The sequence below is a fragment of the Callospermophilus lateralis genome, chromosome 13 (assembly GCF_048772815.1).
Source record: "Callospermophilus lateralis isolate mCalLat2 chromosome 13, mCalLat2.hap1, whole genome shotgun sequence".
Taxonomy (NCBI): Eukaryota; Metazoa; Chordata; class Mammalia; order Rodentia; family Sciuridae; genus Callospermophilus; species Callospermophilus lateralis.
This window is the reverse complement of record NC_135317.1, coordinates 11,970,053-11,993,400: the sequence shown is the minus strand read 5'-3', so window position 1 is coordinate 11,993,400 and position 23,348 is coordinate 11,970,053. Positions and strand designations below refer to the sequence as shown.

The window sequence follows — 23,348 nt, the reverse complement described above, 5'->3', positions numbered from 1 at the left end:
AATAGATTGGAAGGATTGGAAAATAGAATGACACACGTTATGCGCTGAGCCTCCTCCCTGGGGCAGCACTGCACTCATGAAACTTGGATGACCTATGCACAGGGCAGCCTGGCAGTTTCCGTCAAGGCAAGGCTGGACACCATCCGCAGGGCAAGTCCATCTTACTTTATAAATGAAATCACTTATCTATGTTTGTATGTTATGTACATGTGTGCACACAAATTTATATTTCTTGTACATAAAGGAAATCTATCTGGAATGGAATCTAAAAAACCATGCTTGATTGTAAGTACAGATTTTTTATGTAGTTAGTGTGCACGGTATGCTTATAATCTGGAGTGGTTTGTTCTTGGCATTTCCTAAATGCACCTAGACTTTCACTCTTCAGCAAGGTATGGAGATGCACCTAGCATTCATCAGCATGCTTTGTGCAAAGGGATAACCTTGGAACTTGAGACCCTCATTCACTAACACTAGGGACCTAACAGGCACCTGTTGCTCTGAGGAAAGGTCTGAGGAAAGAGTGAAGGAGGTACTTGACATCCAGGACTCTTTGGGACTATGTGGGTGGGCCAGAGCAACAAACCTCAGGCCTGGTCAAGGGAAAAGGACTACAGCTCATGGACCATGCAGGCCCACCTCGTCAGGAGCACTCTGGCGCACAGTATTGTCCCGTTATCTGGGACCCCATTGCTTTCTTCAAGACTGGGATGCTAGTGTTCAGTGACAGGTGAAAAGTGTGGAGAGGAAGTGCCTGTGGAGGGGTCCTCTGCTCCCCTCACAGGACTTGGGGCCCTGGTCATTTCCTTCTGTCCTGAGCTCACAGATTTCTTAGGTGGTTTGGGCTTCACTTTGCTGTTGGTTTTTCAGAAATGTGACCTGCGGACAGTACCACCACCCTGTGTTCAGTAGGAGGGTCATCTTAGCTATGTTAGCACTAGGCTAGCTTCTGCCCTGCAGCAGTGCTGGGCTCTAGTCACAATGCTTACCCCCTGGGGAGCTAAGGACTTTTACTATCTGCTTTTAGAGATGTGAAGATAAAGCAGGTGACCAGAGAGTACCACCACCCCAATGTTCAGGAGGAGGGACTCAGTAGGAGGGTCATCTTAGCTAGGTTAGCACTGAGCTGGCTTCTGCCCTGCAGCAGTGCTGGGCTCTAGTCACACAATGCTCATCCCCTGGGGAGCTTTTACTATCGCCAGGACTTTTACTATCTGCTTCTAGAGGTGTGAAGATAAATTAGGTGACCACGTGACTTTCAAGGCCAATGGTAGACTGCAAGAGAAAAGCCAAAGCAGATTTCCATGTCCTATCCTTTCCGGCTCTACAGTCATTGCTATATGAAGAGTTCCAGTTTGTCTGGTGGCTGTGCTGATGCTCAACAACTACAGTTGGCTCAGAAAGGCAAAAAAGTTGAGAACAAGACCAGATTCACATACCACGTCCACCACCCGCAGGAGTCACAGGTGCAGGCGTCTTGTAGGAAGGTACAACGATTTTACTTTGAAACATTCTGATTTCTTTAAAAATTCCATACACTTTGGAAAAAAAATAAAGCTTTGGGGGCTGGGATTGTGGCTCAGTGACAGAGTGCTTGCCTTGCATATGTGAGGCACTGGGCTCCATCCTCAGCACCACATAAAAATAAGCAAAATAAAGATACTGTGCCCATGTATAACTAAAAAAAAATTTTTAAAAATAAAGCTTTGGGACAATAGGACAGAATGATGTTTTTGTCATAGTATTTTCCCACCCAGCTTAGAATTTTCAGTTAGGGTGTGCATTTACAGTCTACAAAAACAGGCCAACGTTTCTGAAGTTATGTAGCTGAACATTGTGAGACACTGACTTAAAAACGCCCAGTTTTTGTAGAAATAAAACACCCTATCTTCCCTCTGTGAGGCTGAGCCAGAATCACTGACTCTGCTAGTGAGACCACAAGTTTGCTTTAGAAAGAGAAAAATGAGAAACGGAGAGTGACTCTGCTCTGAGGGACTCAGATCTGGGGAGCCGCCTCTGAGGGTGCTCATTTCCTCCAGTTTTCACACAGCTGGAAGTGCAGGCTTGACCTCAGGCCAACTGCCTCATTCTAAGGAAGCCAAACAGGTACTCCTGTCATCCCAGGCTCTGCCACTGACCCAACATGAGCCTCACTGTCCTGACCCCTTCTTGCCTCTGTCTTCCTCCACCCAGGCTTCTTAGCCTGTCCCTGGCTGAGGCATGGCCTCTCCAAGCCCACCTGGTCAAGAGACCACAACCACAGGATGGTGTGAGAAGCAGAGTCGCTGCCCTGGCAACTTGGAGCTAGATCTGCTCTTTCTCCTGACACTTTGCCCCTCCCTCCTATCCCAGCTGCAACCCAAAGTTTGCAGTCCCCAGAACGTCCTGCTAATCTGTTTCCATGCCTGTGCAGGCCCCTCCCACCCTTTAACCTCCAGGTTGACCCAGGTTCCACTTGGGAATTATCTGCTTCAGGACAAGGCCCCGAAGTCCTGTGTCATACTCAGTTTTCCCACCACACTGGGCAGAACCTGTCACAGCACTTACCAAAAGATATCAAGACTACTCTGCCAGTCTGCGTCCCCAAGGAGGCTGTCAGCTCATTAAAGACATCAACTCCATTCTTCAGCTCACAGCCTCAGAACTCTGAGCAGTTTTGCTCACAAAGTATCTTATTGCATATAACCTGTTAAACTGATGAAAGCCCAGCAGCACGTGTTCAGCAACAGACTCCAACAGCCATTTATAAATATTTATTAAATACTGATTAACTTCACGCTTTAAGACATATGAACACTTGGGCAGGCCAAAACCAGTTAAGAGCTTTCCTGCACTGCTGGAGGAGTGCACCCCAACAGTATTCCCCAGAGCCACGTGACCCCACAGGCCCTTCCCCATGTGCACACTGGGCGGAGCAGGATTGTACTCAGCAGCACCATTCACAACGGCCCCAAACTGAGAATCCTACTAATGCTGGAGTGGATGGAAACCTGTACAGTATACCACATGGGGGCAGTGAGGAAGAGCTCTACACACAGCAACACCACCCCTTCTTCATCCATTTCAGAAACAGGCTGAGCTAACCTTAGATGGAAACAGTGGTGACCTTTGGGGAAAGTGAAGGTGGTGGGTGCTGTCTGGGGAGCAGGCGGTACCACGAGAAGCAGCCTCTGGTGGTGATGGGAATGGTGAACTGATTAATTCCATGTAAACGTCACTTGGGTTGACCCGCAAGACTCCTGTACCTGACCAGAAACAAATCACACCACCAGAATTCAGAACCAAGAAAAGTGAACCTCCGAGGCCAAGGGAATGCTGACAGCAGAGGTACCCTGCGAGACAATGCAACTGACACAGAAGCTGTCTGCGCCGCAGCAGGAACAGGAAGAAAGCCTCTGCAAAAGGAACAAACCAAGTGCACCAATGGCACCCTTTTTGTTATGATGGTTCTAAATACTGGCATCCACATGGGCCAGCTACTGCCCAGCCTGAGTTTAGCTACCCCCTTTACTAAATTCTGAGAAGCTAAACTCAATATTAAAATCTGTCCTATAAAACTAGAAGGTATTACTAGTAATATTCCAAAATAAATTTATTTTATAATATTCCTTATCTAACCAAAAAATCTGCTACCTTTTAGTAAAGGTGGAACAGATAGATTCTTTAAAATATCAAAAATTTATATCCTGTTGTTTTTAAAAAGATAAAAACCCCAAACTTGAGCGCCCTACAATGACTCAACTCTGTACTTTTATGTCATTCAGGTTTTGGCACATCTGGTGCTATGGTTTTAACTTAACCAAAACCCAACAGCATTCCTGAGACATGTATTTTGAGAAGAACATATAAAGATTAATAGATTTTAAAGCCTTCAAGAAAGAACAAAAATATCTAAAACTGCATAGGTAGAACAAACTCTGGGCCACAGTGTAAGTAAGGCAGGAGTAAACCCAGCACCTTAAGATGTAAACTTTTTTTTTGACACCGTAGTCTCACCATGTTACCCAGATTGGTCTCAAAACTCATAAGCTCACAGCTACCTTCCACCTCAGCTCTCTTAGTGGGACTACAGGCATGAGCTCCTGAGCCCAGCTCTAGACCTCCACCTAGAGTAAAACAGCAGAACACTGTGCTAACCACAGGCCTGGTGTCACCTAGATCCCCCAACGGCTGGCGGTGGTCCCTGAGATCACACACAATAAATGAGACTCATCGCCTTTCCAGAAGCTTCTCAGCTTCTGACTCTGATGCCATCACCTTCAAGGCACCAGTCCAAATGCTCATTAATCTGCGACTCCAGAACTTCATCCTGACAAACTGGACAGCTGACCAGCTGGCTCTGACTACAGCAGCTGCTAGAACTCTGACTTGCAGCTGCGGGGAGTGAACTACTCTTCACATCACTCCCACCACTCTGTATTTGCTCTTTCTTGATAAAAAAGTTGTCAAGAACAGTTTTGTCTTCCAGCCTGAGCCGTTTGCTTGGGGATCTCTCTTGGGACCCACCCCCACCCCGGGCTGCAGATGCTGATGTCTTTGCTCTGGAGGAATTTCTCAGGGGCATCTTAGAAGCTGGAACCCTTCTCTGAGAGCCAGAAGAGACAGAGTGTTTAGTGATGTCGCCAATGGTCCCACTTGCTGTTGGAGATCCACTGCCACTTCTGAAAGCCTTCTGGTTGGCAACTGAGACCCTGGGAAAGTAGCTGCTCAGGATGCTTTGGTGACTGGTACTGGTACTGACAACAGGGGAGACCAGATGAGATGATTTTTTACTTAAACCATTCTGTTCAAATTTCACCTCAATACTGGAATCAGACTTTAGGGTGTTTGCTGAATGGCCTTGATTAAAAACATCTTTGGTCTCATTGATGGCATGCGAGGTAATGGCTTTCTCAGGCACAGGTGAACTGCTTGTCTTTCCAAGAACATAGCCTTTCCCACTGAAAGGGACCAAGGGCTGTGCCTCACCTCTACTGGTCTTATCTGCAAAGAAAACACAGATTTTTCCCAACATTAATGCAGTACTAAACACCAAACTAATGGATGAGTCTCAAAATAAAAAAATATTTCATTCCAACTTAGTACCATGTAGTAATAATTACCTATTCATGGGAAAAGAATATTCCAGAGCTCTGGTATCGAGAAAACAAAGAGGATAAACAAACTTTTCTTTTCTTTAAAAAACCCCATCATGCTACAGAACAACCACCGAGGAACACTCACCTTGAAAAGAACTTGGTTTCCTCTCTGTTGGGCTCCAGAAGGAAAGGCATGCTACCTTGGTATGTTTCCTTCCAATCAGAGGAGGAGACACCGGCCCTCACACAAACCCTTCCACAGCTTGTCCTCCTAGGTAATTTCCCAAGTGAACGAGCCTAACTTCAGCAAGAGCTTTCAGGACAGGGCATGTCTTCAGGGTGAAGTACAGCCAACACTTCAGGTTCCTTTCCCATCCTCCCCAAGGATCACACCCACATCAGAAGTGACCTGACAGAATCCAACTGACCACAGGCATATGATCAGGACTTACACTCCGACTACTGTTCTTTTGCTTATTTTTACTTTGACAATTTTTTTGCTTTCTGTTTCCTAACAACTCAGTGCTGAGTCAAGACAGGAAAAGAGACTCTATCCTCCAGCATCGTCAGTAGACACTATTCTACTTTCACTCACTTCCATGTAGAACAAAGCATGTTTTCCTACCACCATTTCTTGGACAGCGGGAGTTTTCGCTCAGTGTATACTTAAAAGCTTCTCCAGGAGAAACGACCCTGGCTTATCGTGTACAGGCCTGTGGGCTGCAGCGCGGGGCAGAGGGGGTTTCATAAAAGTACCTGCATTCTCCACGGCTGGCGCTGGCTGCTTTCCTGGCTTTGCCTTGCCTTTGCCTTTTTTTGAGTAGTTCTCTGGCTCCTTGATCTTGATATAAGTGCCTCCACAAGTTTTCTGGTGCTCGGCCCACCAGAAATCATGAGCAGAGGGTGCCCTGTTGGTCGCGCGTCTGACGTAGCCAAAATATGGCTGTCTGTGCTGACAGGGCCCGTTGCAGCGCCACCAGTGTCGCCGATACTCATCCACCTCATCGTGGAAGGTGTGGTACACCTGGGCAGAGAGCACTGTCACCACTCAGAAAGCCAACTGGTAATTTCAAGGAAATTCCTATAGAAGCAGTCTTTCTTTTTTCTTTTAACTTTCCTTTCCCCAGAGATTTTTGAGAAGTTCTATTTTTGAAAAGACAAGCTCCTATATTTAGTTTCTTTTCAAAAGTCCATCTTGGGGCTTGGGCTATAGCTCAGTGGCAGAGCACTTGCCAAACACATGTGAGGTACTGGGTTAAATTCTTTGCACCACATAAAAATAAATAAATATGTTGTCCCCCTACATTTTTTTTTTTTTTTTTGGGTATAGGGGATGGAACTCAGAGCCTCATCCCCAGCCCTTATTTGTATTTTATTTAGAGACAGGTCTCACTGAGTTGCTTAGTGCCTCCCTTTTGCTGAGGCTGGCTTTGAACTCATGATTCTCTTGCCTCAACCTCCAGAACTGCTGGGATTACAGGCAGGTACTATTGCACCCAGGCAAAAAATATTTTTAAAAGTCTATTTTAATGGGAAACAGCAGTTAATTTAATGCTTCCTGAACTAAAAGATTAATCTGACATTAGGAAAAAAGTTTTGGAAAAAACCAAAACCACAAAAACACCTCTGCAAAAACTAATGTTTCAGAAACCATCTATACACACTTGACACATGTGCACAGAGATGAGTAAAAACCATTCAGTGTGCAGAGGGAGGAAGCAGAACAAAGACCAGGGAGGCCTGACACACTGACCTTACCAGTGCTCAGGCCAGGCCCATGCTCTTCATCTGTGCCTTCTCGTGATCCTCTCTCCTCCCCATGATACAACAGCAAGGTGTTGCCATGACCCCCACTGGCACGTGAGTGATGTGAGGCAGAGAAGAATCAGGCAGGCACACAGATAAGCACGGGATAGCCAGGCAGGATCTGAACCCAGGCGACTGACCCTACCTCCTACAAGACGGTACAGAGATGAGAATCAAAAGGGGCATAGAAGTCGCCGAATATAGGATAGACTCAGGGAGGAGACTGTTATGAGGAATAAAGTCAAGATCCTCATGAGTGAGAGTTCAGAGAAGAGGTCCTGCAGCCTCACTGACTGCCTAAATGGTTACAGCAGGTGGTCAGAGGCCATGGTCACTCTACTGTGTAGGCCTAGACAAGCCCATCAGCTACTGCAGGCCCCCGTCCACTGCTGAAATCCTCAGATACCACTTACTTCTACCTCGTTCTCTCTTTTTAATTAAATCCCAAGAGTTACTGAATTTAAAAAAACACTAAAAGTATATAGCTTTGTATACCGTTATATTGGCTCCAGTCAGGCTGTTGATACGATGCATATGTTTACAAAACTCTGGACCATGTCCTTCCCGGTCTTTATCATTATTCGTGACAAACAAATAGGCATGTATCATTTCATGCAAGAGGGTCTGAAATAGAAAACAATTAATTTGTCATAGCACCTCTGAAAATAAAAGTGCATTTTCTTACTCTACCTGAGGTCTTAACTTCTTATGCACAAACTCACAGAACTTTCATATGTACCCAAAGGTCTGCCTGTCCTTTTAAAGTACATATCAGAATCCTGAAGAAAAGATCCATGAATTCAACTACATGAAAACCTTTAAAATTCTGATAGGAAGTATAAATGACCTAAAAACATTACAAAAAATGCTCAATCTCATTTATAAAAAGAGAAGTGCAAATTCACACTACATTAGGATGCTATTTCTTGCTTCAAGATTGGTGAAACTCCTCTCGACTGTTGGTGGAGCTCAGGGAAAATAAACACTTCTGTATACTGCTGACGAAGTGCTAAATGGTATAACCCCACAGGGAAGGATCTGATGGTACCGGGCAAAACCACAAGTGCGTTTGGCCTTTACACCAGCAATACCTAAACCACCAGGAATGGCTCTGTTGGGGCGCCATTCAGCACTGTGTACAAAGGCAGAAAATCATATATGATTCAGGAGTGCAGAAGTGGCAGCCTGGCTGAGTACACAGTCACAAGAGGGAGTTCTGTGCAGCATGAAGAGAGTGGGAAGATCCTGCAAAGGATCTGGAGAAGATTAGAATGCATTGTTCTAGCAGAAAAGACCGAGCACAGCAGGATGCACACAGCATTCTCACACTTTGTAAGATAGAAAAGGGGAATAAAAGACACAAACAGTTGTAAAACAGAACAATGAGAGAATAAGAAACTAAAAATAGTAGGTGGACAGTTAAGGATAGAGAAGGACAGGCATAGACAAGATTTCTCTATATGTAGCTTGTTTTATGACTTCAAATCAAGTAAAATTTTAAGACAAACAGTAAAAGCTATATTGCTCACTCCTCACCAAGAGAGCAGTTTATGTGCAAAATTACAAATGCACTTAAAAGTTGCTGGAGCTTTTTTGTTCAAAAGCATGAATTTTCCATAATCCTCAATTTTTTTTAATAAAAAAGATTTTCCAGGACTGAGGATTTATCTCAGTGGTAGAGCACTTGCCTTGCCTAAGTGGGGTCCTGGGTTCAATCTCAAACATAGCAAGAAAGAAAAAGACAAAGAAAGAAGATGAAGAATTTCTAACAGAAGAACAAGACTGGCATTAATGAACCTTAGTCTTTTTTTAAAATATTTTTCTTCTTTAGTTGTTGATGGGCCTTTATTTATTTATATGTGGTGCTGAGAATTGAACCCAGTGCCTCACACATGCTAGGCAAGTGCTAGGCAATTGCTCTATCACTGAGCTACAACCCCTGCATGGTCATTATGAATATACCCCCTTATAGTTATCAACTGTACTTCTTAAAAGAGGAATGGTATTTTTCAAGTAAATGCCACTCTATTCAGAAGACTCAAACTGAAAAAAAAAAACCACACGACATTTCAAAAGTTTCTCAATATTCTAAAGTAATGATAAATACCCACACTCACAAAAGAGAAATTTTGAGATGTCCAATTCAACTCACATCTTGAGGGAGACCCATGGCACTTCTGAACACCTCTACCTTCATGTTGAGGCCAGGTTCCAGCTCTGGACAGCACACCTGTTTCAGTTACTGCCCAATCTGGTTCACGGCCCCTACTTCTAGTCCAGACACTGCCACACATTTTCTGCCTGCCTTTGTTCACATCATTCCCACTCCTCCCGCCAAGAAAGAGTAAGCTTCTCTTTTGTCCCCATTTGTCAAAAAGTTCAGCTGGTCCTTAGGGCTCAACTGGTAGGAGCAATAGCTAAGGGCAACAGTGATAGGCAGAGTAGCATCAGGGACAGAGGTTCAGGGTCAGGGAAACTGGAGCCTAAAGCAAGGATCTGTCCTTTAGTAGGCATGAGAGCTGGACAGGCTGCAACCTGCTTCTCATGCCTAAAGGGGTGGGTGCTAATTTTGCAGGGCTGTGGCAACTGCTACCAAGGAGCTCCTCAAGTGCGGCATGCAAAAGGTGGTGGGAGTGGCAAGTGGTCATATTGAACTTCATATTTATGAGCCTTTTCTTGGCCCCCATTTGCTACACTCAGCAAACCAGAGTCTCCCTCCCATCCTTGCCTGGTCTGACACTGTGACTTCCTGCCCATGGCAATGCTCACCCGTGCCATCACAACACACTTCCTCTCCTCTCACCCACTGCTGACAGGCACCCAGCAGCGACTTCGCGAGGGCGCCTGGAGGGGTGACTTGTTATTCGTGTTCAACTTCTTTTTTTTTATTTCAGTTGTACTTTTTCTACTTATTCATCGAGTCACTAAGAGGGCTGGCTAATGTCTGCAACTGTGATTGTAGACTTATTTATTTAGCTTCTGCCAATTTATGTTCCACATAATTCTAAGTTATGTTATCACTTTTAGAGTTATTATGTACTTTTGTCTAATGTTATTCTGTTATAAAATGTCCCATATTTTTCCTAGTAAATTTTATTTCCTTGAAGTTTTTGGTCTAATATAGCCATGGTAGCTTGCTTTCTTTTCTTTTTTGTACCAGGGATTGAACCCAGGGGTACTCAACCTTTGAGCTACATCTCTAGCCCTATTTTTAATTTTAAGACCATCTCACTAACTTACTGAGGCTGGCCTCAAACTTGAGATCCTCCTGCCTCAGCCTCCTGAGCTGCTGGGATTAGAGGTATGCACCACCATACCCAGCTAGCCAATGGTAGCTTTATATTGTTAACTGTTGGAATGACATGCTTCTCCTTTCCTCTAAATTTAACATGTGCATGCCCTTTCTGAAAGCATATTATTTCTAATCTAGTACATCACACTGTGTCTCAACAGGAGCACTAAAGCACTGACATGCAGTGTAACTGATGCGGCACTCATGGCCATTTCTCATTTCACGTGGACTGGCTTCTTCATTCTTTTTCTTTCTCATTAACCAAATATTTTTATCGTACCATTTTATATTTAGTAGCTATTTACATGTCTTTAAACTCTGGTATAAAAATGTAAAATTTGCCATTTAACCACTATTATGTGTATAAGAACAGTCATTTTGTGAAACCTGTTATCTTTTATTGTCCTTAAAAATCCCATGGCAGCCAGGTGCAGCGGCAGACACCTGTAATCCCAGCAGCTTGGGAGGCTAAGGCAGGAGAATCTCGAGTTCAAAGCCAGCCTCAGCAACCGTGAGGCACTAGTGACTCAGGGAGACCCTGTCTCTAAATTAAACTACAAAACAGGGCTGGGGATGTGGTGGAGTGCCCGAGTTCAAGCCTCCGTACCACACACACACAAAAATCCATCCCCCACAAGTCTAAGGATGTTTTAATCTATTTCCCATCCCATGCAGACAACCTCTAGCATCCCTGTGCTGTTTGTGCAGATTTTTCAAGCGACAACTGGGGGAGGACAAATCATACTAGGTGCATCCTGGGAACTTTCAGGCATCTACTAAACCCAACCTAAAGTAAACTGAGAGTTGTTTCTGGTCCACTGTGTCACAAGGAATAACCACTACTCCACATATGAATGTGCCCCCAGGCCAGTAGTGTGGCCAGTTCAGCCAGGTATCACTAAAGGGCAGTAGCATGATGGTCAAACAGGAGAACCAACATCTGTCTCAACAGGAAGAACTGAATCTTGTTTTTTCTCTGCTTCTAAATATATAATTTAATCTCTCTGACCCCTAATTTTCTTTTATGTAAAAACAAAGATAATGCACATTGAACATAAACTGGGCTGTTGTAAAGATCAAGTGGGATAAGACATCTGACAACCTTACTTAACTATGAAGCACTATAAAAATATTTCAAATTATTTGCTCCAAAATTTATGAGGTTGCACTGAGCAAAGAGTAATTTTTTCATAGCAGACTAAATCTATGATAATTACTGTAAATTAAGAAATTAAGAATCAGCTTATGTAAAGAATACCTCTACAAGATCCTTTCTTGGTCTCAGCTTTAAAAGGGGTTCACTGAGACGGATGGAGCACATTCCACCCCTCCCTTCGTAGCTGCAAATCCCAGCACACCTGGAAAGCAATCACCACAACACAGTTATATTTACCAATCACACAAAAGAAAGGGGAAGAGCTGGAAGGGCAAACTTACCACCATGGGCAGTTCACACTAAGAGAACCTACTGCAGAGGGCTTTCTTGATTATGCACCCTCTTAGGAGCTAAATCTTGAGGGTCAGACAGTGGGCAATAGTGGCTGCCCTCACCTTAACCCTCAGCAATGCTCAAATTGTGGGGAAGGCAGTGGTACAGAGTGGGTTGGGTGGAGTGGGTTGGAGCCTGGTGGGCTGGGGTCAGGGGGTCCAAGCCGAAGGCCCCTGGGATCCGCGTGGCGGAGGGTGGGGGGAAAGGCGCTGGGGTCGGGGCGTCCATCCCGAGGGTCCCTGGGACCCGCATGTGTAGGGGGGTAGCGCTGGGGCATCCATCCTGAAGGCCCTTGTGGAGGGGGAGGGGCGCTGGGGTTGGGCCGTCCATCCCGAGGGCCCCTGGGACCCGCGTGTGTGTGGGGGGTCCGCTGGGGTCAGGGCGTCCATCCCGAAGGCCCCTAGAATCGCATATATTGGGGGGTGCTGGGGTCGGGGCATCTATCCCGAAGGTCCCTGGGACCTGCGTGTGTAGGGGAGGGCGCTGGGGTCGGGGTGTCCTCTCCAAGGCCCTGATCCGCCATCCCGGGGATCAGGGCGGCCGGCCCCAGGCCTCCCCCGCGCGGCGGGGCGTCAACGACAGCCCCGAGGGCCGTTCGCGACGGCGCGGACACTCACAGCGTCATGCGCACGCTCCATTTGACCTCCACGGCCTCCAGCCGGCCCCAGAAGAAGCGGTCGTTAAACTGCACGAACAGGGCCTGCAGGTCCGGGGTGGGGTCCGCCAGCTCCCAGGACGCGTCCACCAACGAGGGCGGCTCCTGGGCCGCTGCGCGCTGCGCGGCCCGCGCGTCCCACTCTTCCTGCAGCCGCAGCGCCACCACCAGGTCCTCGTCCATCGCACTGCTCGCCGCCAGGACGCCGCCCGCTCGAGAAAGCCGGCTCGGACTCGCGCGCGCCGGTCTCGCGAGAACTCAAGGCGGGCCGCGGCGCGAGCGCAGGCCCACAAGGACGCCGGGCCAAGACCTGGGGCTTGGCGACCGAAAGCCGCGCACCGCCGCACGCACGCACGGGATCCCCGGGCTAGGACGCAGGAAGACTTTGGGAGGCGCGGTATCGCCCTTACGCCGCACCGGGATCACACGCCACCCGCCACGCTCAACCCCCCCGAACTGCTCCCGGCCGCGTCTCGCTTCCGCAATGGCTCGTCCGCGCAGGCGCGCCGTCCGCGCTCGGTCAGCACAGGCGCAGTGTGCATCGCTTGGCTCCCGCGCAGGCGCAATGCGGGGCGCTGGGCTCGGCGCAGGCGCCCTCGGCTCGCCCCCGCCCGCTCTCTTGGCTGCAAGACTCGGCCCGGGTCGGGTGGGGCCCGGCGGCGGCGGCGGCCAGTGGTGGAGGTTGCAGGCGGCCGACGCGGGAGAGCAGAGACCATGTCGGACAGCGGGGCCAGCCGCCTGCGGCGGCAGCTGGAGTCGGGGGGCTTCGAGGCGCGGCTGTACGTGAAGCAGTTGTCGCAGCAGTCGGACGGCGACCGCGACCTGCAGGAGCACCGGCAGCGCGTCCAGGCACTGGCGGAGGAGACGGCGCAGAACCTGAAGCGCAACGTTTACCAGAATTACCGGCAGTTCATCGAGACGGCGCGCGAGATCTCCTACCTGGAGAGCGAGATGTACCAGCTCAGCCACCTGCTGACGGAGCAGAAGAGCAGCCTGGAGAGCATCCCGCTCGCGCTGCTGCCCGCCGCCGCCGCGGGCACCACCGCCGCCGCCGAGGACACGGCGGGCGCGGGGGCCCGGGACCGCCGGCGCGGCCCGACCGGCTTCCTGCCGGGGCCCGCGGGCGCCTCGCGCGAGGGCGCTGGCGAGGAGGGCAAGCAGCGCACGCTCACCACACTGCTGGAGAAGGTGGAGGGCTGCAGGCACCTGCTGGAGGCGGGGCAGTACCTAGTGTACAACGGGGACCTGGTGGAGTACGAGGCGGACCACATGGCGCAGCTGCAGCGCGTGCACGGCTTCCTTATGAACGACTGTCTGCTCGTGGCCACCTGGCTGCCCCAGCGGCGCGGCATGTACCGCTACAACGCGCTGTACCCGCTGGACGGCCTGGCCGTGGTCAACGTCAAGGACAACCCGCCCATGAAGGACATGTTCAAGCTACTTATGTTCCCCGAGAGCCGCATATTTCAAGCGGAAAACGCCAAAATCAAGCGCGAGTGGCTGGAAGTGCTGGAGGAGACCAAAAGGGCCCTAGGTGAGAAGAGACGGCGGGAACAGGAGGCAGCGGCAGCCGCTGCCCCGCGAGGGCCACCACAGGCAATTCCCAAGGCTGGCAACCCGTTCGAGGAGGACGACGACGAAGAGCCAGCACTTCCTGAGGTGGAGGAGGAGAAGGTGGACCTCTCAATGGAGTGGATCCAGGAGTTGCCCGAAGACCTGGATGTCTGTATTGCCCAGAGGGACTTTGAGGGCGCAGTGGACCTGCTGGACAAATTGAACCACTATCTGGAAGATAAGCCCAGCCCACCTCCTGTGAAAGAACTCAGGGCCAAGGTGGAAGAGCGGGTGCGACAGTTAACCGAGGTGCTGGTATTTGAGCTTTCCCCAGATCGATCACTGAGAGGTGGTCCCAAGGCCACTCGAAGGGCAGTTTCTCAGCTGATCCGGCTTGGCCAGTGCACCAAAGCCTGTGAGCTGTTTCTGAGAAACAGGGCAGCAGCGGTGCACACTGCCATACGCCAGCTTCGAATCGAAGGAGCCACTCTGCTCTACATTCACAAGCTGTGCCATGTCTTCTTTACCAGCCTTCTTGAGACAGCGAAGGAGTTTGAGACAGACTTTGCAGGCACTGACAGTGGCTGCTACTCTGCCTTTGTGGTCTGGGCAAGGTCAGCCATGGGCATGTTCGTGGATGCTTTCAGCAAGCAGGTGTTTGACAGCAAGGAGAGCCTCTCCACAGCTGCAGAGTGTGTGAAGGTGGCCAAGGAGCACTGCCAGCAGCTTGGGGACATCGGGCTGGACCTCACCTTCATCATCCATGCCCTGCTGGTGAGAGACATCCAGGGGGCCTTACACAGCTACAAGGAGATCATTATCGAAGCCACCAAGCACCGCAACTCTGAGGAGATGTGGAGGAGGATGAACCTGATGACCCCTGAGGCTCTGGGGAAGCTCAAGGAGGAGATGAGAAACTGTGGGGTCAGTAACTTCGAGCAGTACACCGGCGATGACTGCTGGGTGAACCTGAGCTACACGGTGGTGGCCTTCACCAAGCAGACCATGGGCTTCCTAGAGGAGGCGCTGAAGCTGTACTTCCCAGAACTGCACATGGTCCTCCTGGAGAGCCTGGTGGAAGTCATCCTGGTCGCCGTGCAGCATGTGGATTATAGTCTGCGGTGTGAGCAAGATCCAGAGAAGAAGGCATTTATCAGACAGAATGCGTCCTTTCTGTATGAAACAGTCCTCCCCGTGGTGGAGAAGAGGTTTGAAGAAGGTGTGGGGAAACCTGCCAAGCAGCTCCAAGACCTGAGGAGCACATCCAGACTCATCCGGGTGAACCCTGAGAGCACGACTTCCGTGGTCTGAGGATTCTGTTTCGTGATACTTAAATGTGGCTTGTGTGTCATTTATATTTATGTTAAGTTACATTAACATATTCCTTATGGTCTCAGTGTAAAATTGAAAGGTACCTCTTAGGCTAAATCAAAAGAAGAAAGAAAATATGCTAATTGAAGCACAAATGAGAAAAATACTAGAATTATTAAAACGTATACCATGCTTTCCTTTTAAATTATGGTAATTCCTTAATGAATGTATGGTTGCTGTAGTACTTCAGCTTGTCTTTTGAATCAAAACACTCTGTACATTATGCAGCATGGAGAAATGGAGGTCTGTAAAGACAGAGTTCAAGGATGTTGGGAAGTGTCCCAGTTCACTAGAATGTTAGGTTTCTTAAAGGGTACAGTGTCATATAAAACACCCTGCCTCATGTACTTCTCCCTTTTAAACTGTAATGAACAATTTGGGGAAAGAAAGGAGTTAGGAAATTAGTTTTAGAGAAAATTTTAGTCACAAGACTTCTTTCTTGGAACTAGCTCATGTGTAGATGTCAGACACTTCCATCCTTACAGGGTACCAGAAGCAGCTTTATAAAAAAACATTTGTACATTCCCAAGTTTGTAATTTGAACAGCTGATTAATTTGAGTTGCTGATTAGCAGCTTTATAATATTTGGTAGGGGAGCATTTACTTGGAAATCTAAAAGACCAAGATAAAAAATTTTTTTCAACACATTTTGGATTGTGTGAAATTCCAGCTGAAGCTTTTTTTATCTTTGTCATATTAAATAAAGTACTAACAACAAAATACACACTGAGGAACCTGGCAGCAGTCAGTAACTTGAGACTTCCCACTCCTTCAGTGTAGCTTAGAGTGGCTCCGTGTTCAGGCAAATGGAAAAGTTTCCACCAGGATACTTATTTAGCAAGGTAAGGTGGTGCACGCTTGTAATTCCAGTGATTTGGGTGTCTGAAGCAGGAGAATTCCAAGTTCAAGGTGAGCCTGGGTAATTTAGTGAGACTTATCTTAAAAAATACAAACGGCTGGGGATGGGGTCTGTGGTAAAGCATCTGTGGGTTCATTCCCCCATACCAAAAGGAAAAAATCTGACAATACAGATTTTTTTTTTTTTTCCTTTTGGTACCAGGGATTGAACTCAGGGGCACTCAACCACTGAGCCACATCCCCAGCCATGTTTTGTATTTTGTTTAGAGACAGGGTCTCAGGATCTCTGAGTTGCTTAGCACCTCGCTTTTGCTGAGGCTGGCTTTGAATTCTTCCTTTCTCAGCCTCCTCCTGAGCCGATAGGATTACAGGTGTGCACCAACATGCCTGGCACAGATTTTTTTTTTTTTTTAATTCTGTTTTTTGTAACAAAGTAGAGAACAAAGTTGAGATTGGATATGCCCAAAGCACAGGGAAAAGAGACCCTGTGTAACTTCAGAGTGATCCGCACTGCATTTTCTTGTTTTATTTTTTATTTTTATGGCCTTTGTTTTTTAAAGGCCCTCAGATTCACCCCCTCCCTGCCTTTTAACGCAGAGGCACCTAACCACTAAGCTACATCCCCAGCCCCTTTTATTTTGGGATAGTGACTCACAAAGTTGCTGAGGCTGGCCTTGAGCTTGCCACTCTGTCTTAGCCTCCCAAGACACTGGGATTTACAGGTGTGCACCACCACACCCAGCTAAAGGATCTCAGATTATAATGCATACTTCAGATTGTTTAGTAAAACAAAAAAACTAAAGAAATACTTCTGTGGTGTGTTGATCATATATATAATACTTCTCCTATTTCAGAGAAATTGTGTTTGCTGAAACTCATTTTTTCCCCCCTAGCTTCTAATTGTGATTTTTGTCTCTAAGTCTTGTTTCTCATGCCCATGATTTCCACAGGTCATTCATCTGGATAAATGGTGGTGTTGAAGCTGAAGATTGTGTGAAACCTAAACATGATCTGAAGAATGGCTCAGAGCTATAACACTCCTTGACCTAATAGCTCAAAAGCCAAAACAGCAGTTTTCTTTTTAGCTATCCATATTTAAAAGGCCGGAAAGTAGCAGAGTTACAGATTGTCTCTCATTAAATTTTTTTTTTTTTTCACATAACTTGGGATTTTCTAGATAACCATAACTGGATATATCAGCTGAACAGGCAGTTATAATTTCTTTTTTAAACATCACTGGAAACTTGAATTTTATAAAATTTTGTGATTATTATGATTATTCGGTGTCATCTAGTTTCTGACATATAGTATAAAACATACTATATAAATATGTGACACTGGGCCTGTAAAATGCTTTTGAAATGGAAATTTATCTTATGGTATGAATCATGAATGTGTATTCTCATACATAAATGGTTGCTTCTTCATAGAACTGTCTGCTTTTTAAAGCTGAAATATCAGAATTTTCTTTTGCAAAAGTCTGTGTGCTCTTCAATCTGCATTGTAGCTGGAGGAAGTATGCTTCTGTGAATCAACTGGCATGGGAGGTGGACTAAAACCACTAGGGTGGTAATGCACCTTTGTGTCCAGACAGAACAATTCAGGTTGTATTCCTCAGAGTGCAGCCAGAGCGCCCCTGTTCTTTGGTTTCATTAGATTTCAAAATAAGTTCTAAAAATTGAATGAATTTAGAGATTGTCCAGAAAGATGCACCATTGTGAACTACCATCTCTTGTGTGCTTTGAGCATACCTGTCACTGAGCCTGGGATCACAGATTGAATTAATTGTTGGGAAAAAGACACCCTTGGAATTAAGTCTCTTTTGATTAAAGCCTCTTTTCATGTAGGTGTTAAAAACTTATTTTTATACAAAACACTATCTATAGTTTAATTATCAGTATATGTATCTTCAACTTGGCATCTTACCGAGGATTGGAAATCTGGAACTTTACATGTAGTATAAAATCCGTATGTGCATTTTGCTTTTGATATGCTGTGGTATTAGAAAATCTTAAAATGTTTTATAAAATAAAGCTTAAAAATGTGCCTACACTGGATAAAATTGATAATACAATGTTATATGTATTTTTCTTTAATTGGGATTTAATATGTTCTTTTAACTATTCTTTGTTGTTTTTATTTTCTGTTATTTATGTGGGGAGGACCAAAAGCTGTTAGCTAATTTAAATAAACATTCTACTGTCAAGAGTTGTGAATAAATTGGATCTAAACATTTTAGGATTCCCTTGTGGGAAGTTTCAGATGTACAAAACGTGAATTTACTCTAAAAAGTAAGTTTTATGCTATCTGCACATTCCTGAATGAAGAAAGTGTAACATAGGCTACAAGACGTAGGAACTACATTATAAGGTTCTACTTTTTTAAAGTAAAATGCAAGGCAGATGTGGTGGCACACACCGGTAATCCCAGCAACTCGGGGAACTGAGATAGGAGGATGGCAAGTTCAAAGCCAGCCTGCACAACTTAGTGAGATCTTGTCTCAAATAAATAGGGCTCGGGATGTAGCTCATGGTACAGTGCTCCTGGCTTCAATGTCCAGTACCAGAAAGAAATAAATAATAAAATAATATGCAGACAATGAGGACACCCACATTTAAAAGAATTGAATGCTATGCTTTGTGATGACTGAGGGTGGAGAGGGCCCTGAAGACTGGAAAAGAGTGAGATGCTTAGCTGTGTGCAGGGGAATGCTGAGGAGGGAGGGAGCAGTGTAATTCTGAGTGGGAAATTCTCATGGGGCCCTGACATTTGAGCTGGTCCTTGGAGAATGAAGGAGAGGTGGACCTGCAAAGTAAAAAGAAGGCCATGCCAGGAGCAAGCCCTTCAACAGTGCAATTGTCCTGCAAAGAGGCTGCTTACTGAGGAGGCTTCCTAGAAGGGTACATCCATGCAGGTGTGGGATTCCAAGCCGGCATCTCTGACAAAGCCTCCAGAAACCCACTCCCAAGAGGTGGCCCTTGGTAAGAGATCCACGTGTTCAGAAACCCCACTCCCAAGAGGAGGTGGCCCTTGGCAAGAGTTCCACGTGTTTTCCCTAAAATTGGATTATATTGTGCAAGCAGCTCAGCATCTTGCTTTCATTCACGTAACAATTTTGTTTTTTGGTACTGGGGATCAAACCCAGAGCCACTTTACCACTGAGCTATATCCCAGCCCTTTTAATTTTTGAGATAAAATCTTGCCAAGTTGCCCAGGTTGGTTTTGAATTTGCCTTCTTCCTGCCTCAGCTCCTGAGCTGCTGGGATCATAGGCATGTGCCACCACGCCTAGCTACAATTCAGTATTTTTTTGGTGGGATGAGGTGGGGGTACTGGGAAGTGAATTCAGGGGCACTAACCATTGAGAAACTCAGCCATATCCCCAGTCCTTTTGGTATTTTATTTAGAGATAGGGTCTCACTGAGTTACTTGGGGCCCAGCTAAATTGCTGAGACTGGCTTTGAACTTAAGATCCTCCTGCCTCAGCCTCAGCATGCCTATAATCTCTGCCTCAGCATAGATTATAGGCATGCACACCCAGCTACAATTCAGGTTTTGTTGTGTGTGTGTGTGTGGTGCTGGGGATTGAACCCAGGGCCTTGTGCATGTGAGGCAAGCATTCTACCAACTGAGCTATATCCCCAGCCCTACAATTCAGTATTTTAAAAATATTTTTGTTTATTTATTTTTATGTGGTGCTGAGGATCGAACCCAGTGCCTCACAAGTGTGAGGCAAGCGCTCTGCCACTGAGCCACAACCCCAGCCCATACAACTCAGTATTTTTAAGACATTATCTCACATCAGTGCTATAGCTGTACCTTACTGGAGGGGTTTTTGTTTGCTTTTGTTTTCCTGTGATGGCTTGGTCTTCAACCACAATGATAAACTATAATTTTGCATTTTCCAGTTACTTTGGAGCAGCCCCTCTGTTGGCTCAGCAGCACTGCCAGGATCTCCCCCAGACACCTGCCTCCTTCTGAGTTCAGCTGGGCTGTGATGGAAAGCAGGACACTTCACCCTCCTGCTTCCCTTCACCAGAGAGTGGAAGCATTCAATGTGGGGCAGAAAGTAATTTTAATGTCACCTTTCAATGTGGGGCAGAAAGTAATTTTAATGTCACCTTCAACTTTCATCATGTTTTTTCTGAGTTATCAAACTCTGACCTGCTTTAGGTCTGCTGCAGGTTCAACCTGGAATCTCTCTTTCCTGTTACCTGGACAATTCTCTCCTTTATCTGTTAGACTCCCTGCTTTAGACAACATCTCTTTCCACTGGTTTTCCATTTTAGTTAGGCCCATCTTTCCAGATGTGGAGAAAATTAATATTTTAGACCGTGAATGTTTAAAAATATTTTTCTACTCTCTTGGTTGTCTCATAGGTAAGCTGGATATAGAATCTTAGGTTGGAAATAATTTCCCCTTAGGATCATCTTGAAAAGCATTACTCCATGGTCTTCTAGTTTCTAAAGTTGCTTTCAAGTCATTCATTCCGTTTCCTGAACAACTATTTGCTTTCTTGAAAATTTTTTAACATCTCTTCTGTGTAAGTCCTGAAGTGTCAGGTGGAGTGGCTTTCTAGTCCTCATTCTGGGTCCCTAGCAGAACTTTCAATAGGTGTGTACCTTCAGTGCTGGGACATGTTCTTGCATTGCTTCCTTTTACTGTGGGGCCTGGTTTTCAGACAGACAACTTTTATTATTGGTCTCTCCAGAACATGTCTGCTGTCTTCTGGAAGAACAGCAGCTGCCTGGGTGGGTGTTATGGTTTGGACCATAAGCATCCCCTGAAGGCCTGGTCCCCAGCCTGTGGTGCTACTGGCAGGTGGTGGAGCCTTTGCAAGGACGCCTGGTGAGCAGAGGTTAGGCTGCTGGGGACATGCCCCTGAAGGAAACTTTGGGACCTCAATCCCTCCTCTCTTTGCTTCCTGGCCACCAGGAGGCCAGCAGTGTGGACAGAAACTGCTGAAACCACGAGCCTGAACAAACCTCTCCTCCTCATGAGCTGTCTCGGTGTCTGTCATGGTGGCAGAAGGCTAACACAGTGAGGGAGTGGGCATCTCTTTCAAATGTTGCCATCAGCTACTTCTTGCATGGACTTAGTACTAAAGTGGCATTTCAAATCAGTGAGGAAATTAATGATTCAATATTGTGACAACTTCCTAATTATTTATATGAAAACTGAAACCTGACATCAGGGACTTTTTTAATATTTATTTTTTTAGTTATAGGTTGATACAATATATTTTATTTATTTTTTATGTGATCCTGAGGATCGAACCCAGTGCCTCACACATGCTAGGCAAGTGCTTTACCTCTGAGCCACAACCCCAGCCCCTTTTTTTTGTTTTGAGTGCAGGGACACTTTATAGCCAGCCCTTTTTAGTTTTTACTTTGAGACAGGGCCTCACTAAATTGCTAATGCTGGCCTGGAACTTTCGATCCTCCTGCCTCAGCCACCTGAGTAGGTGGGACTTCAGGCACACACCACTGTGTCCCTCTGTGAGGCAGAGGCTCTGAGAGTTTCAATTGACCTTACAAGGCCACACAAGGCTTGTGCATATCACCTCCATCTTTGGATGGCTCCCCTTTTCACTTGAGGGTGGTACTGTTTTGAACTTTCATCTTTTCCAGGGGTAGGGATATGCAGTGGTATCCTCTCACTACGCTGTGTGTGCACAGCTCCAGCCAGCCCCACAATCTCGAGGGGTCACACCAACACTGCAGGGCACTGTGCTGCCAAGGTGGTCAGCAGATGGGGTGCACTCAGTGAGATCTTCAGTTAGGATATTTTCAATGTAACATTGTAGGCTAAGCTTCTACACGTGGCAGAATTGTTTTGAACTTGGTCCAGCTCCAGACTGTGCTTTCTCGGTGACTACATCATGCTGTAGTGTGAATGGGAGATAATCTTGGAAAGCCAGGTGCTTGGGGCCTTACTTCAAAGCAGTGGCAGCTCCAGATTGTATAGCAGGAGGCAGGAGAGGGGCCGAGGGTCAGCTCTGGGCTTGGCTGTGGGTGTATGCAGGCATGCATGTGGGTGCTAGAAGCTGCTAGTCTTAGGGAAGGCTTTTACTTGGAGTGTCTTGTGCTGGATGACAGTGAATGAGTCCTCCAGACCATCTGCTGGAAGCTCAAAGCCTCATCTCTTTTCACTGCAAGTCCCTACCTCTGCCATTGATTGCTTGCCTGGCTCTAATGCCAAAGCTCACTAGGAGACAAATCTAGCTACTTGCACCCAAAACTCAAGGCTTCATCCAAACCTGTTCACAAAGTGGCCTAAAAGTAAGCAAAGATCATCTGAGTCTTCAACATGTACCTGTACAACAAGTGTCATGGAAAAGAAAAGCAGGCAATCAAATTTGGCATCGGGGACTTTTCCACTGTACAGTCTCCATGGCAACGACCAGCCTGGGTCCCAGCACTCCTGCAGCACTGGCCCCCGTGCTCCCTGAAGGCAGCAGCTTGGTGCCACCTGGCTGTGCACCAAGACGTCATCAGCCAGGCACTGCTGAGTTGGCTCCACACTAGTGTGTGGCCTGGTACAAGGGACCTCCAATGAGCAAGCAGAAGCAGCCTGGCTGCTGGGAATACATGCACATTGCAGGGGAACTTGGTTGCAGGGAATATTGCACCTTATTTTGAGCTTTCCAGTGATTTTCCTTGGCACTTCCAACCCAAATGTCTTAGAGTTGACCCTGCTGCTGCTGACCGAACTGTATCCCCCCACTTTGCATGGTGAAGCTCAGACGAAGGTGCCTATACTGGGGGGTGGTTAAAATTAGATGTGGTCGGGAGGCTGAGGCCCTCATGGTGGCCTTAGTGATCTCATTAGCTCATTCAAACACATAAGGAGATGGCCGCTGAGGGAGGCCTCAGAATGGACATGCACTGTTAGCACCTTGACCTTGGACCTCAGTCTGGAAAACTACAAGAAATGTCTGTGTTGAAGCCACCCAGTCCATGGCATCCTATTCCAGAAGCCTGAGCTGACAAAGCATCTTTCTCTTGAATTTCCCTATCCAGGACTCACTCTAGTCCCCCTATCTTCTTTCGGGTCCTCCAGAACCTCCCCAGGACTATCCACTCCCTATTCTCTCTGCACATGCCACTCCACTCTCCCTGTCTATCCTCAAAACCCAGCACCTTGGAGAGCTGACTCCTGCTCAACAACTCGACCTACAAGTCACCTCAGAGCGGCCACCTGCCAAGGTCCCAGTGCTCAGCCACAGTACTCCAAGCTTCCTCAC

General features: G+C 46.9%; 2 protein-coding genes across 4 annotated transcripts; one reads left to right on the top strand and one right to left on the bottom strand.

Annotated features, from left to right (window-relative positions):
• Positions 1 to 2,744: 2,744 nt before the first annotated feature.
• Positions 2,745 to 12,774, bottom strand: Sprtn (SprT-like N-terminal domain). 3 transcript variants are annotated; one of them, XM_077105126.1, is made up of 5 exons: positions 12,283 to 12,774; positions 11,435 to 11,534; positions 7,380 to 7,508; positions 5,835 to 6,102; positions 2,745 to 4,983 (listed from the first exon to the last, which is right to left on the bottom strand). In XM_077105126.1, the coding sequence occupies exons 1-5, from the start codon at positions 12,501 to 12,503 to the stop codon at positions 4,232 to 4,234; spliced, it is 1,470 nt and encodes a 489-aa protein (XP_076961241.1). In that variant the 5' UTR covers positions 12,504 to 12,774; the 3' UTR covers positions 2,745 to 4,231. The 3 variants fall into 3 exon arrangements, with proteins under 3 accessions (XP_076961241.1, XP_076961242.1, XP_076961243.1); XM_077105128.1 differs by having other exon boundaries at positions 4,717 to 4,970; XM_077105127.1 differs by lacking the exon at positions 7,380 to 7,508.
• Positions 12,775 to 12,950: 176 nt separating this feature from the next.
• Positions 12,951 to 18,309, top strand: Exoc8 (exocyst complex component 8). Its single transcript, XM_077105125.1, has one exon. It carries the CDS (start codon positions 13,035 to 13,037, stop codon positions 15,183 to 15,185), a length of 2,151 nt encoding a protein of 716 aa, XP_076961240.1. The 5' UTR covers positions 12,951 to 13,034; the 3' UTR covers positions 15,186 to 18,309.
• Positions 18,310 to 23,348: the final 5,039 nt, after the last annotated feature.